Source organism: Mesoplodon densirostris, chromosome 9, assembly GCF_025265405.1.
Source record: "Mesoplodon densirostris isolate mMesDen1 chromosome 9, mMesDen1 primary haplotype, whole genome shotgun sequence".
Lineage (NCBI taxonomy): Eukaryota > Metazoa > Chordata > Mammalia > Artiodactyla > Ziphiidae > Mesoplodon > Mesoplodon densirostris.
This window is the reverse complement of record NC_082669.1, coordinates 25,878,904-25,891,666: the sequence shown is the minus strand read 5'-3', so window position 1 is coordinate 25,891,666 and position 12,763 is coordinate 25,878,904. Positions and strand designations below refer to the sequence as shown.

Below are 12,763 nucleotides of genomic sequence, written 5' to 3'. Positions count from 1 at the left end.
TCCCACAACAGGCACTTGGAGGTGGGTGGGTCCAGGGTTGGCTCAGCACATCAGTGATTTCACCAGGGCTGGGCTCACTCTGTCTCTCTCCTCTGCCATCTATAATATGCTAACAGCCTTTTCTCTTCAGCCTTGTCTCCTCGTGGTTCAGGATAGCTGCTGCAGTGCCGGTCAACACACCCTCATACAGCTATGTTCACAAAGTTAGAGGCGCACTGACCTTCCCAGAAGGCCCCCCTCCTGCTAAAATCAGGCTTCCCTTCACCTGACACTGGCCAGAACTGGGCCACATGCCCATCTCTAAACCAAATCACCAGCAAAAGGGGATAAGATAGCTGGGCTTGGCTTAGCCCAGTCATGGGCTGTGCCCTGGGCCTAGGAAGGGGCTGTCTTCCTTTGATGTGATAGCTCCCCAGGCCCCCAACAAAATGTGGGCTCTAAAAACTGAGGAAGAAGGGGCAAGCAGCTCTATTGTCTCCTGATTGGAATTCAGAGCGTCTCCACCCCCCGAGCTTACATGGAAAACTGCCAGTGAGAGAGTATGAGTTTTTTGAAGAGTGGACCCACGGCTTTTATTCGAGTATCCTCCCTTTCCTTTTTGGTCCAAATATGTAGGGAATCAAAGTGGTCTTCTCTCCATGAACACGTGCTATTGTGCAAAGGGGAAAGGGCAGCCACACCACTGTCCACACGCAAGGTCAGAGCAGGGTCCCTGCTTCCGGGGGGACTAGTGGGCATGGGCACAGTGTTTAAGCCCAATGTCATGCCACCATGAAGGGATGAGCAAGCGGCCACTCCCCCAGAGGGTGCGGGAGGAGAACCCAACCCAGGCCGTCCATACTCACAGGAATGGCGGTATTGAATCTGAGCTTTGTGTGCCAGCCTCCCTCCTGTCAATGTATAGGGACCTCTCCTCCCTCTGAGGGCCTCAGCGCCTTCCAGGCTATGGACTGCCATGCTTTAGTCCACCAGACACCTCTAACTAACTGGTTTCACCTCTAAGTAGTGTGTCTTGACCATCACTTATGAACATGTGTACGCACTGGCCCACTAACTCCCTTAGCATAGATTCCTAGAGGTAGAATGACCGGATCTTTTAGACAGTAACGCCAGCTGCCCATAGCCCTCCAGACGGGCTCTTCCCGCCCGTGTCTCACTCACTCTCCTGGTTAGCGCCTCCCTCCTCCCCTGGCCTGGATCAGGGGTACAAAGGGAGGTGCCATGCCTGCCCTCTGCCCCTCACCCTCCAACACGCCCCAAGCTGCATTTGTTTGGAAGCTGGTGTTGGAACTGTGCTGTTTTAATTTTTCAACTGGTTGTAACTGTGGTAGTTTGAAATGATGGGCCATCCTGGACCCAGGGTCAGGGGGCAAAAGGAGACTGTCGGCGTGTGGGGGAAACACACACTCTGTGGTCCCCCTTCCCCGTACTGCACAGCCCCTCCTCCGCTCAACTGTTCCCCATCTCCCTCCCTGTGCAGGTGGAACAGATCCTGGCGGAGTTCCAGCTGCAGGAGGAGGACTTGAAGAAGGTGATGAGGCGGATGCAGAAGGAGATGGACCGAGGCCTGAGGCTGGAGACCCACAAGGAGGCCAGTGTGAAGATGCTGCCCACCTACGTGCGCTCTACCCCGGAAGGCTCAGGTACCACGGTCCGGGGTGGGGCAGGGATGGGACTCACATGGGAACCATCAGGTCCTCATCCAGAGGCAGCTCTCCCCTGGCCCCAGCAGGGAGAAGTGCCCCAGGCCCTTCCTAACAGCCCTGACTGTCCCCAGCAGCCCTGAGTCAGCTCCCCAACATGCTGTGCCCCAGACACCAGCCAGTTCTCACCCTCTGCTCCGCCGGCCCAGCCCTGGGGCCTTCAGGCTCACTCTGGCCTCAGGAAACTGGCTTTCTTCATCTCACAATGAGAAACTGGTTTCCCACAGTCATTTGGGGGACTCCCAGCCCAATCCTGAGTCTGGGCCATTTTCCTAGGTCTTCAGGTGGGCCCTGGGCTGGGGGCGACTTCAGCCCAAGACAAGGAATTCCTGCTGACTTCCCCAGTTCACCTTTACCCTTTCCACAGTTTATCCTGGGGTCCCCCAGATGTCTGGCATCAGGGGCCCCTCGTCCAGCTCTTCTGGTCCCCCCACCATGCCTTCCCCTCCTCCTCTCCCAGTCTTGGGGGCTCCTGCCAGGCGGTGCCCATGAGACTGATGTGCTTCTCTCTGTGACTGCAGAAGTCGGGGACTTCCTCTCCCTGGACCTGGGCGGCACCAACTTCAGGGTGATGCTTGTGAAGGTGGGGGAAGGGGAGGAGGGGCAGTGGAGTGTGAAAACCAAGCACCAGATGTACTCCATCCCCGAGGACGCCATGACGGGCACTGCTGAGATGGTGAGACGCTCGGGCTAGGGGTTGGGGGGCCAGGGACCTCGGTCAGGACCACCCAGGATCTCGGAGCTTGGCTAGTCCTAGTGGGAGGGCCCACCTGTCCACCAGGGGTGGGCGGAGCTGTGGGCCCAGCCTCAGGGGACCCTGCTGCAGGAGGAGGAGGGAGCTGAGAGGCTTAGGTGGACGGCCACTGGGTGTGGCCCCGGAAGGTCGCACCCCTGCCCAGTTTCCCAGAAGGATCTGGAACAAGGCCGGGCAGCCAAGAGAACACGCTGGTCCAACAGGCTCGCAGCCCATTGTTCTATCTCCACCCCACGTGTCACCCTCACCCTCCACCAGCATGGATGCCAAGTGGCATGACTGCAGTGATAATATCTGACCACGGGGAGGACTCAGGAAGGACCACAGAAGTAGAATGAGCCCTGGGCGGAGGTGGGGAGCAGCCAGAGCCAGTCCCCGAGAGGGGCAGGGTTTCAAGGTAGGAGGCCAGTGGCCGCCTGGTCCTCGCCACACCCCCGCATGCCGTGGGTCTGGGCGTGGAGCCACGCTGGCGCCCATCAGGGAGCTTAGTCAATCAGCAGGGCACTCTGTAACGCCCAGGTCTGTGGATAGGCCTTTGTGAATGGGGTGGCAGCTGGTCCTCGCAGGGCCAGGGGTGGGGCGGCCAGAACACTTGGAGGCAACAAAGAATATGCTGGAGCCAGAAATCGTAGTTATTGCCAGGGATGCGCCTCTGTCCAAAGCCTGAGACTGGACTCCACTGGGTCCAGCTGGGAGGGCCAGGCTAACAGAGCACAGCTGGGCTAGGGACCAACCCCGTCGTCCTGGCGTTGCCCTGTCCCGAGGGCTGCTGTCAGCGGGACTGTGGCATGGGGCGGGGCTCAGGGCCTGAGTCCCGACAAGCGGTGGTGATGAGGAGGTGGGGACTGAGGGTAGGCCCGGAGGCCACGCTTTCCTGGGGCCCTATGGCTCAGCAAGGGCTGAGGAGCCCCTCGGCAGGAGGCTCTCCTCTGCAGCTGACGGCCACCTCGGTGTGCATCCTCCAGCTCTTTGACTACATCTCTGAGTGCATCTCCGACTTCCTGGACAAGCATCAGATGAAGCACAAGAAGCTACCCTTGGGCTTCACCTTCTCCTTTCCTGTGAGGCACGAAGACATCGACAAGGTGGGACCAGGTGTAGAGTGGGTGGGGGGAGGTGGACGGATGGATGGACAGACACCCCAGAGAAAGGCACCCGTCAACTCTGCCCTGTGCTGCCTTCAAATGCAGCTCCCATTGTTGGGAAAGAGCCTTGGATTCAAACTGGCTCTATCACTTACCTCTCATGAGACTCTGGGAAATGATCATATTAGCTGATTCTTACTATTTGCCTCCCACAACCCTATGAGGTGTGCGTATCACCCCCATTACAGGTTGGGAAACTGAGGTGTAGCAACTTGCCCATGGTGGGAAGTGGCAGTGCTGCAGCTCAAACTCAGGGAAACAGGCTCCAACACACCTGTGTGTCATCTCTATGCTGTACTGCTGTCTGTGGCAGAGGTGGCAACGTGCCGGGGCTGAGGATCTACCCTGCCTTCCAGCTGGCAAGTTAGCCTGTCACAATTACACGCGCACACACATGTACATGTAAATTACACACACACACACACCAGTTATACATGCTCACATAGACACGTGTAAATTATACATATGTATGCACATAAATTATACATGTGAATTGTACACATGGTACACATAAAGGTCTGCACTGCATATATTTAAATTATACACATGCATGCACTCATGTCGATTATACGTACATATAAACACAAATTGTACATGCATATTTTTATGCAGACATAAATTATACATACATATATATACACAGGCCCGTTATATATTCATATATATCTACACATGCCAATCATAATACATATATACATGTAAATTACACATATCAAGTATACATACATATAAACGTGTAAATTACACATGCATATTTACACATGTCAAGTATACATGCATGCATATATGTGCATGTCAATCATACATATATACACATTCACAGGTCAACGATACATACACACCCACACACATTGATTATACATACATATATACATGTGTGTGTAATTTATCCAAACATACGCACAGTTATACATAACACACAGGACCTCTGGGTCAGAGAGAAAGCCAGGTCAGTACTCCTGGCAGAAGCAGGAGCAGAAGCAACATCTCATATTGCTTTTCCAGCCCCAGTCCCTGCCGGGCATGCAGAGGGTGCACACAGGAGAGGAGCCCCAATCTTATACTGGCTGCACCCCTCTGGACCTCATCCTCACTCTGGGATGACGACTCTGGGCTTAACTACACAAGCATTCTTGAATTGGCTGGGACCCAGCCCTGCAGAAATACAAGATATTGGTAGAAAATTATCTCCAACACTTCTTGAACTTATATGGCTGCTTTGAGCCTCAGTTTCCTCAGCTTTAAAGTGGGTGCACAGGGACTTCCCTGGTGGTCCAGTGGCTAAGACTCTGCTCCCAATGCTGGGGACCCGGTTCAATCCCTGGTCAGGGAACTAGATCCTACATGCCACAACTAAGAGTTCGCATGCCGCAACTAAGGATCCCGCATGCCGCAACAAAGATTCCGCGTGCTGCAACCAAGACCTGGTGCAGCCGGATAAATAAATAAAAATAAATTAATTAATTTGAAAGAAAGGTTAATTATAAAGTGGATACACATCCCTGTGGTCCCAGTTTGCTCCTGTCCCTTCACGCCTGCCCCCAGCATCCAGCAGCCACCGAGCCCCCCCTCTCCCCCCAGGGCATCCTTCTCAACTGGACCAAGGGCTTCAAGGCCTCAGGAGCAGAAGGGAACAACATCGTGGGGCTCCTGCGAGATGCCATCAAACGGAGAGGGGTGAGTAGCACCTGCACCTGCCCCTGCCCTGGGCCCCCTCCCCCTCCCCTCCTGCCGGGAAGCCAGGGAGGGCCTTCTGGGCGTCCCCCCAAGAAGGGGTCTCTGCCTTCTGTGCCTGGCTGGACTGGCCTGGAGCAGGCTGAGAACGCCCCCCAGCCCCATCACCACTGCCTCTATGCCTCTTGGCAGGACTTTGAGATGGACGTGGTGGCGATGGTGAACGACACTGTGGCCACGATGATCTCCTGCTACTATGAAGACCGCCGGTGTGAAGTAGGCATGATTGTGGGTAAGGATGCGCTCCCTGCCTGACCCGGGGGCCTTGGCCACCACCAAAGATGCGGCCGAGGCTTCCCGTCTTCAGCAGGCTGCACACGGCCTCTGCGCCAGTCACGGACCCCAGAGGTGCTGGAGCCCAGGGTGGTCTTAGGGAGCAGCAGGGGTGTCCCGGAAGACAGTACACCATGTACATTGGTATTGGGTGTACCAATAAACAGGTGCTGTTTATTGGTAGGAAGCATTTCAACACTCACAAGTCACTGCCTCAGATGGTGTACCAGCTGCACGTCCACCTGGCCCATCAGGATTTAATTAAATCACCTTATCTGGTAAGTTGACCGACCTGGACAGATGTGTCCAAGTGGAAGAGGATAAACCGGAGTGGTGTCATCCCTCCCTGGACAGTCTTACCACAGCCCGGGGCAGCCACCTGCCCTGCCCGAAGTGGAGGCAGGTCCCAGGGAAGGAGGCAGCACTGGCCCCAGTGGCCCTTTCCCGCCACCCGAGGGCCTTTCCCAGAAGTCCCCAAGGCCTAACTACAGTGCGTGTTTACTGAGGGGTGTTTACCGGACACACAGGCGAGCGGCTATTTCCCTGGTTCCCAGAAAGTCAGCATTAAATGTGTTGGCTTCCACGGCCTCGTCAGGGCCAGCCCTGAGGGTTTCTGTGTTCTTAGGACCCATCTCCAACTGCATGAACATGTCCTAAGGGGCGGGCAGCTTGCTCTCTGCCTCTCCTCTAGTTTCCCACATCTCCTCCTTCCATTCTCACCTTTCGGATGGAAAGTTCTTTGTTTTTTAAACATCTTTATTGGAGTATAATTGCTTTACAGTGGTGTGTTAGTTTCTGCTTTATAACAAAGTGAATCAGCTATACATATACATATATCCCCATATCTCCTCCCTCTTGTGTCTCCCTCCCTCCCTATCCTACCCCTCTAGGTGGTCACAAAGCACCGAGCTGATCTCCCTGTGCTATGCGGCTGCTTCCCACTAGCTGTCTAGTTTACGTTTGGTAGTGTCTGTATGTCCATGCCACGCTCTCACTTTGTCACAGCTTACCCTTTCCCCTCCCCATATCCTCAAGTCCATTCTCTAGTAAGTCTCTGTCTTTATTCCCATCTTGCCCCTAGGTTCTTCATGACCTTTTTTTCCCCTTAGATTCTATATATATTTGTTAGCATACGGTATTTGTTTTTCTCTTTCTGACTTACTTCACTCTGTATGACAGACTCTAGGTCCATCCACCTCACTACAAATGACCCAGTTTTGTTCCTTTTTATGGCTGAGTAATATTCCATTGTATATATGTGCCACATCTTTATCCATTCATCTGTTGATGGACACTTAGGTTGCTTCCATGTCCTGGCTATTGTAAATAGAGCTACAGTGAACATTGTGGTACATGACTCTTTTGGAATTATGGTTTTCTCAGGGTATATGCCCAGCAGTGGGATTGCTGGGTCATATGGTAGTTCTATTTTTAGTTTTTTAAGGAACCTCCATACTGTTCTCCATAGTGGCTGTATCCATTTACATTCCCACCAACAGTGCAAGAGTGTTCCCTTTTCTCCACACCCTCTCCAACATTTATTGTTTGTAGATTTTTGGATGATGGCCATTCTGACCGGTGTGAGATGATATCTCATTGTAGTTTTGATTTGCATTTCTCTAATGATTAATGATGTTGAGCATTCTTTCACGTGTTTGTTGGCAATCTGTGTATCTTCTTTGGAGAAATGTCTATTTAGGTCTTCTGCCCATTTTTGGATTGGGTTGTTTGTTTTTTTGATATTGAGCTGCATGAGCTGCTTGTAAATTTTGGAGATTAATCCTTTGTCAGTTGCTTCATTTGCAAATATTTTCTCCCATTCTGAGGGTTGTCTTTTCGTCTTGTTTATGGTTTCCTTTGCTGTGCAAAAGCTATTAAGTTTCATTAGGTCCCATTTGTTTATTTTTGTTTTTATTTCCACTTCTCTAGGAGGTGGGTCAAAAAGGATCTTGCTGTGATTTATGTCATAGAGTGTTCTGCCTATGTTTTCCTCTAAGAGTTTGATAGGAAAGTTCTTTAAGTCCACACCTAAACAGGAGCTCCAGGGGCCCTGGCAGTGCTCCCCTGGCTCTCTCCGGTTCCCCAAGACACCACCACCTGGGCTCTACAGCCGCTTGCCTCAGGCTCGCCCCATCTGGAGCAGAGATGGCAGAGTGGCGCGTGGTCGCATCTGCCCTGATGTGCTTAGAAACATGTTTATGATAATTACCAAGAGCTAAACATTGGGAGAAACCATATCAAAGTCTGGATTTCTGTGTTTTTTCCCCACAAGAACTTGGAAGGCCCGGCATCACTGGGCCCGAATTCCAGGCAGCTCCACTTCTGGTGTGAGGTTGGCATGACTGAGTTGCTGTCCCTGATGGCTTGAGGGGTGTGCAGTCACGTTCAGATTGAAGCTCTGCTGTCACCAGTTTGAAACTCTCAGTTTATGAACAAAGGACTCCATGTTTTCACTTTGCATGGGACCCTGCAAATTACAAATTCCTTAGCCAGGCCCGCCTGCAGTGGCCCATGTGCTGCTCCCAAGGGCCCACACTGTGACTTACTCACCTCTGGGTGCCCGCCTCCTCCCCACAACAGAGCCTGGGACAGAGAAGCTCAAACACATGCTTAGAAAGTGCCAGAACACAAGGGTGGTGCATAGACAAGACAAAATCATAACATCCCATACCCATCTCTAATTGGCAAAGCACTCTGACACATGTTCTTTCCCTCATTTCTCTCAACTACCCAGGTAATAGGAGGAGTAGGTGTTACCAACCCCTCTTGGGGAAGAGGAGCCGCCCAGGGAATTGGGCTTATCTACCTGAGGTCACACAGCAAACCCAGGTCTTCCAGCTCTTGGGAGAGCTGGTTTCCTTTGCTCCAGGGGATGTAGGGAGTGCTGGGGGTGGAGGGCTCAAGGAAGCTGGGAAGACAGGGCCACACGGGGCTTCCTGCCGGGGGGATGCACCCAGCAGAGGAGGCATCCCAGGAAGCGCAGCGCCAGGTGGGGCCTGACGCTGCGGCCTCTTGCAGGCACGGGCTGCAACGCTTGCTACATGGAGGAGATGCAGAACGTGGAGCTGGTGGAAGGGGACGAGGGCCGCATGTGTGTCAACACCGAGTGGGGTGCCTTCGGGGACTCGGGCGAGCTGGACGAGTTCCTGCGAGAGTACGACCGTGTGGTGGACGAGAACTCCCTGAACCCCGGCCAGCAGCTGTAAGGACCGCCCCTCCCCCTCCCTCCACGCCGGCCCCGCCCCGCTCCGGCGGCAGATGGGGCCGGCCCGCAGATAATGGGCTTGTTTTTAAACAGCTCTGGGGAAAAGCAAACTGACAATCCCTTCGTAAGCTGGCTCTTCTCTTCCTTCAGCTCGTACGCGTGTGCCCCTCTGTGAACCGGGAACAGTGAGAGATGCCAAGGATTAGTCTTTAAAAAGAGGGTCTATGGGGCCTTACCTTGTGGCCCAGTGGTTAAGACTCTGCGCTTCTACTGCAGGGGGCCGTGGGTCCCATCCCTGGTCGGATCCCACATGCCGCGCAGCGTGGCCAAGCTAAGATTACAAAAAAAAAAAAAAAAAAAAAAAGGGTCTGTGGATAGATGAGCGGGAACCTCCCAGCTTCCGACAGGTGACCCCTGGCACAGGAAGGCTCTGAGACGCCCCCCCAGCAACGTTAACTGGGTTTAGCCCAGAATCCCCCAAAGTACAGCTCTGAACACGTTCACAGAATGAATCATAGTATTTGGGGGTACGCTGCGGGTTCGCGGATAGCTGGAGAGCCAGCCCTCACAGAGCTTGTCCTGAGTCAGGGCTCTCCTTTATCAGCCGCCTTCTGCGGCGCGCCAGGCACGTGCTAATTCTTTCATGAGCTTCTTCTCGGGCTCTCATAAACCTCTACTAGGTCGGTAGTATTCACTGTACTACAAGATGAAAATACGGAGGTTTACAGGCTCTAGCGCCACCGGGCCAACTCTGTGGATTCCAGGAGCGCAGGGACCTAGGAGCCCTAGCAAGTGAGCAGAGGCCCGCCCCAGGCTGGTCACTAGCCGCTCTAAGCCTGAGCTTCCCCAGCTGACACTGGGTGATGAGAACAGCACTCGTTCCACAGCTGTGGGAAAACCCAAGTGGGCTCAGCGCAGGGTCCTCCTTGAGGATGGTCTCAGAGGGACTGAACCGAGGCCCCACAGTAGAGCGTTCTCCCAAGGCCCCAAAGCCCCTGTTGATAAATGCGGGAACGGGCATGAACCCGGTTTTGCCAAGGCGGGGGGTGGTCACAGCGTCCCACATGGCCTCCTCGTGGCCGTGACTGGGGGTGGTGGCTGGCCTCTGCCTGCTCGTGGGGACCTCCCTGCTGGGGATGACCCGGCTGCTCTCTGTCCAGGTACGAGAAGCTCATCGGCGGCAAGTACATGGGCGAGCTGGTGCGGCTCGTGCTGCTGAAGCTTGTGGACGAGAACCTGCTCTTCCACGGGGAGGCCTCGGAGAAGCTGCGCACGCGCGGCGCCTTCGAGACACGCTTCGTGTCGCAGGTGGAGAGGTGCGCGGGCGCGCGGGGGCGCGGGGTTGGGTACAGTGGTGGCGTGCGCGGGGCGGGGTCCTGGACCCGGACCCACGGGGCGTGGGGGCGGGGCTCAGAGGGCAGGGGCGGGACCCTGGTGAGGTCAGGGGGCAGGAGCCCAGGACCGGGTAAGGTTCCAGGGTGGGGCAACGGCGGCGGGAGTAGCCTTCAGGCCCCCGGGGAACCCGCTGTCGGGCAGCTGACGGAGACAAGGCGTTCTCTCTGTGCTTTCCCACCCGCTGTGGACCTCGTCTCACTTCATCCACACAACAGCCCCGAGGCGCGGCAGTGTCACCCACGTTAGGGCGGAAACCCTGGGTTTAGAGAGAGGAGTAATGACCAGATTACCTCTGGTCCCTGGCGGAGTCAGACCCGCTCCGCTGGGAAGCCCGAGCCCCAGAAGCGCTTTGCCTGGGAGAGGTGGGCAGGGGGAGGAGAAGAAGCCGCCGCCGTGGGGATCGGGCTGGTCTGGGACCAAGCGACCCTCCCGCGACGCCCTCCTGTCCCCGCCCCGCAGTGACTCGGGCGACCGCAAGCAGATCTACAACATCCTGAGCACGCTGGGGCTGATGCCATCGGCCACCGACTGCGACATCGTGCGCCGCGCCTGCGAGAGCGTGTCCACCCGCGCCGCGCGCATGTGCGCCGCGGGGCTGGCGGGCGTCATCAACCGCATGCGCGAGAGCCGCAGCGAGGACGTGATGCGCATCACCGTGGGCGTGGACGGCTCAGTGTACAAGCTGCACCCCAGGTGGGCCCGCTCAGCCGTCTGCACCTCCCCGCCGGGTCCAGCCTCCCTCTTGTGAGTTCGCCTCCTAAGGGCAGAGCCCGGGCATCGGTCTCCATCTATGATATGCAGGCCGAAACGGATGCTCTCCGAGGTCCCAAGGATTCTTAATCTCCTCGCTCCCCTAAGCCCACAGACTCAGGGGGAGGTTCCCCTTGGCTTAGCCCCCGCCCTGCCTTAAGGGCGTTAACTAACCGCAGCCCCGCTTGCCCGCTGCTCAGCTTCAAGGAGCGGTTCCACGCCAGCGTGCGCAGGCTGACGCCCAGCTGTGAAATCACCTTCATCGAGTCGGAGGAGGGCAGCGGCCGGGGTGCGGCCTTGATCTCCGCGGTGGCCTGTAAGAAGGCCTGCATGCTGGGCCAGTGAGAATAAAGGCTGCAAGGCAAGGAGGAGGCTGTGGCCGCTACTAGACCTGCGCTCCAGGGGACACACTTCCTACAGGTGCCCCCAACCTGGTCCAGTCAAGAGGCTTCTCCTTGTAAGGACCTTGGATGCCTCCCATCCCCGCTGTCACCCCAGGAGATGGGGAAAGCTTCTCTGGGGATGCGGTGAGGCCCTGAGCAGGCCTCTTCTCTCAGGGTCAGTTGGTAGGATAGCCCTAGGGCCCTGACTGGGTTGGGGGCTGAGATGAACAGGAATGGAGAACCCCCAAAGTACCTCGCCTTTCTTGCTGCAATCAGGGGCCCAGAAGGGAGTTATTAACTCAGGATTTTGTTGCATTTCTGCACTGCTTGCCTCTTGGAGCTTTCAGCCTGGCTCAGCCCTGGCTCTGGGAAGGGGGTGCCCTCTGGACCCTACTATGGCCTGGTTTCCCTGGGAACCCAGCCCACATAAGGAGGCAGCCCTCATGACCTGGCCAGACCTAGACCTGGGCTCCACAGGGGGCCCCGGGGAGCTGCAGGTCACCCAGGCCTGGGAAATGGAAGGGACCAGCTCCATGTTGGAGGCTGTGGGTACCCCGAGGCCTGGAGATGGCAGCCTTTTCCCTCCCATCCTGCCATCCCTGAGTGGTTTCTGGTTCTGGGATGGACCCTCACAGGAGGTGCAAGAGACAGAGCCCCCAAAGCCCCTGCCCAGAGGGGCCCAGGAAGAGGAGGAGTCCCCCTACCCACAGACAGGCCTGGGAGCATCTCCGGGATCGAGTCCTCGGCTCCCACGGCGCTGGGCACTCAGAAACCCCAGCAGCACTCAGCACACCCCCAAGGGACAACCTAGGCCTCTTTCTTCTCACCAGACCTCCATGTACCACACCAACCTCTCCATGCCCAACCTGGGACTGTGTGGGGTTTTTTAATTAAAAGTTTTAAAAGTTTAGAACATGACCTTGTCCACCGTTCTTTGATCTCTGTGTATAAGACTGTGGGACAATAAACATATAGACGTGGTCACACGTACACAGACACTCTGCAGGCCTAGGCGTGTTTTGGAATTTGCCATCCTCTCCACAGAGCTATGCCAGGGAGTGTGAAGAGTGACAGACCAGGCCTTAGGAACAGGAATGGGGTGGCGTGGCGGGGTGTGGTCAGAGGTCCTGGACTTGCCCAGGCCTCTGCCCACCAGCCTGTGGGATGCGGGGTGTGGTTCTGAGGTCTCCAGGAGCTCCAAGGGAGTGTCTGGGAAGGAGGACGGCTGGTTCTTGGGACTTGTCCTGCTGCAGCTCGGTCTCAACAGGGGATCCCTTGGAGCCACTTGGGTTGTGACAGTGACTGCAGTGGGAGGCCAGGATTACAAGAAGTCACATGATTTCTGCGGTCCTTCCAATTTGGTCCTGGATGAAATGCCTATTTCAAGTTAGCCAAGCCTAGGGCCTAAGACCAGTTACTTA

At 55.7% G+C, this 12,763-nt stretch overlaps 1 protein-coding gene across 2 annotated transcripts in view; it reads left to right on the top strand.

The window, feature by feature from the left end:
- Positions 1-11,314, top strand: part of GCK (glucokinase) — a 55,135-nt gene extending 43,821 nt beyond the window's left edge. The window contains exons 3-11 of one of the 2 annotated variants that reach the window (XM_060108567.1): positions 1,481-1,643; positions 2,225-2,379; positions 3,423-3,542; positions 5,184-5,279; positions 5,469-5,568; positions 8,628-8,811; positions 9,975-10,130; positions 10,669-10,902; positions 11,160-11,314. In XM_060108567.1, the coding sequence (XP_059964550.1) occupies positions 1,481-1,643; positions 2,225-2,379; positions 3,423-3,542; positions 5,184-5,279; positions 5,469-5,568; positions 8,628-8,811; positions 9,975-10,130; positions 10,669-10,902; positions 11,160-11,304 (1,353 nt within the window). In that variant the 3' untranslated portion in view covers positions 11,305-11,314. Of the gene's footprint in view, positions 1-1,480; positions 1,644-2,224; positions 2,380-3,422; positions 3,543-5,183; positions 5,280-5,468; positions 5,569-8,627; positions 8,812-9,974; positions 10,131-10,668; positions 10,903-11,159 lie in introns of those variants that run through there. The other variant, XM_060108568.1, reaches the window with a different exon arrangement.
- Positions 11,315-12,763: the final 1,449 nt, after the last annotated feature.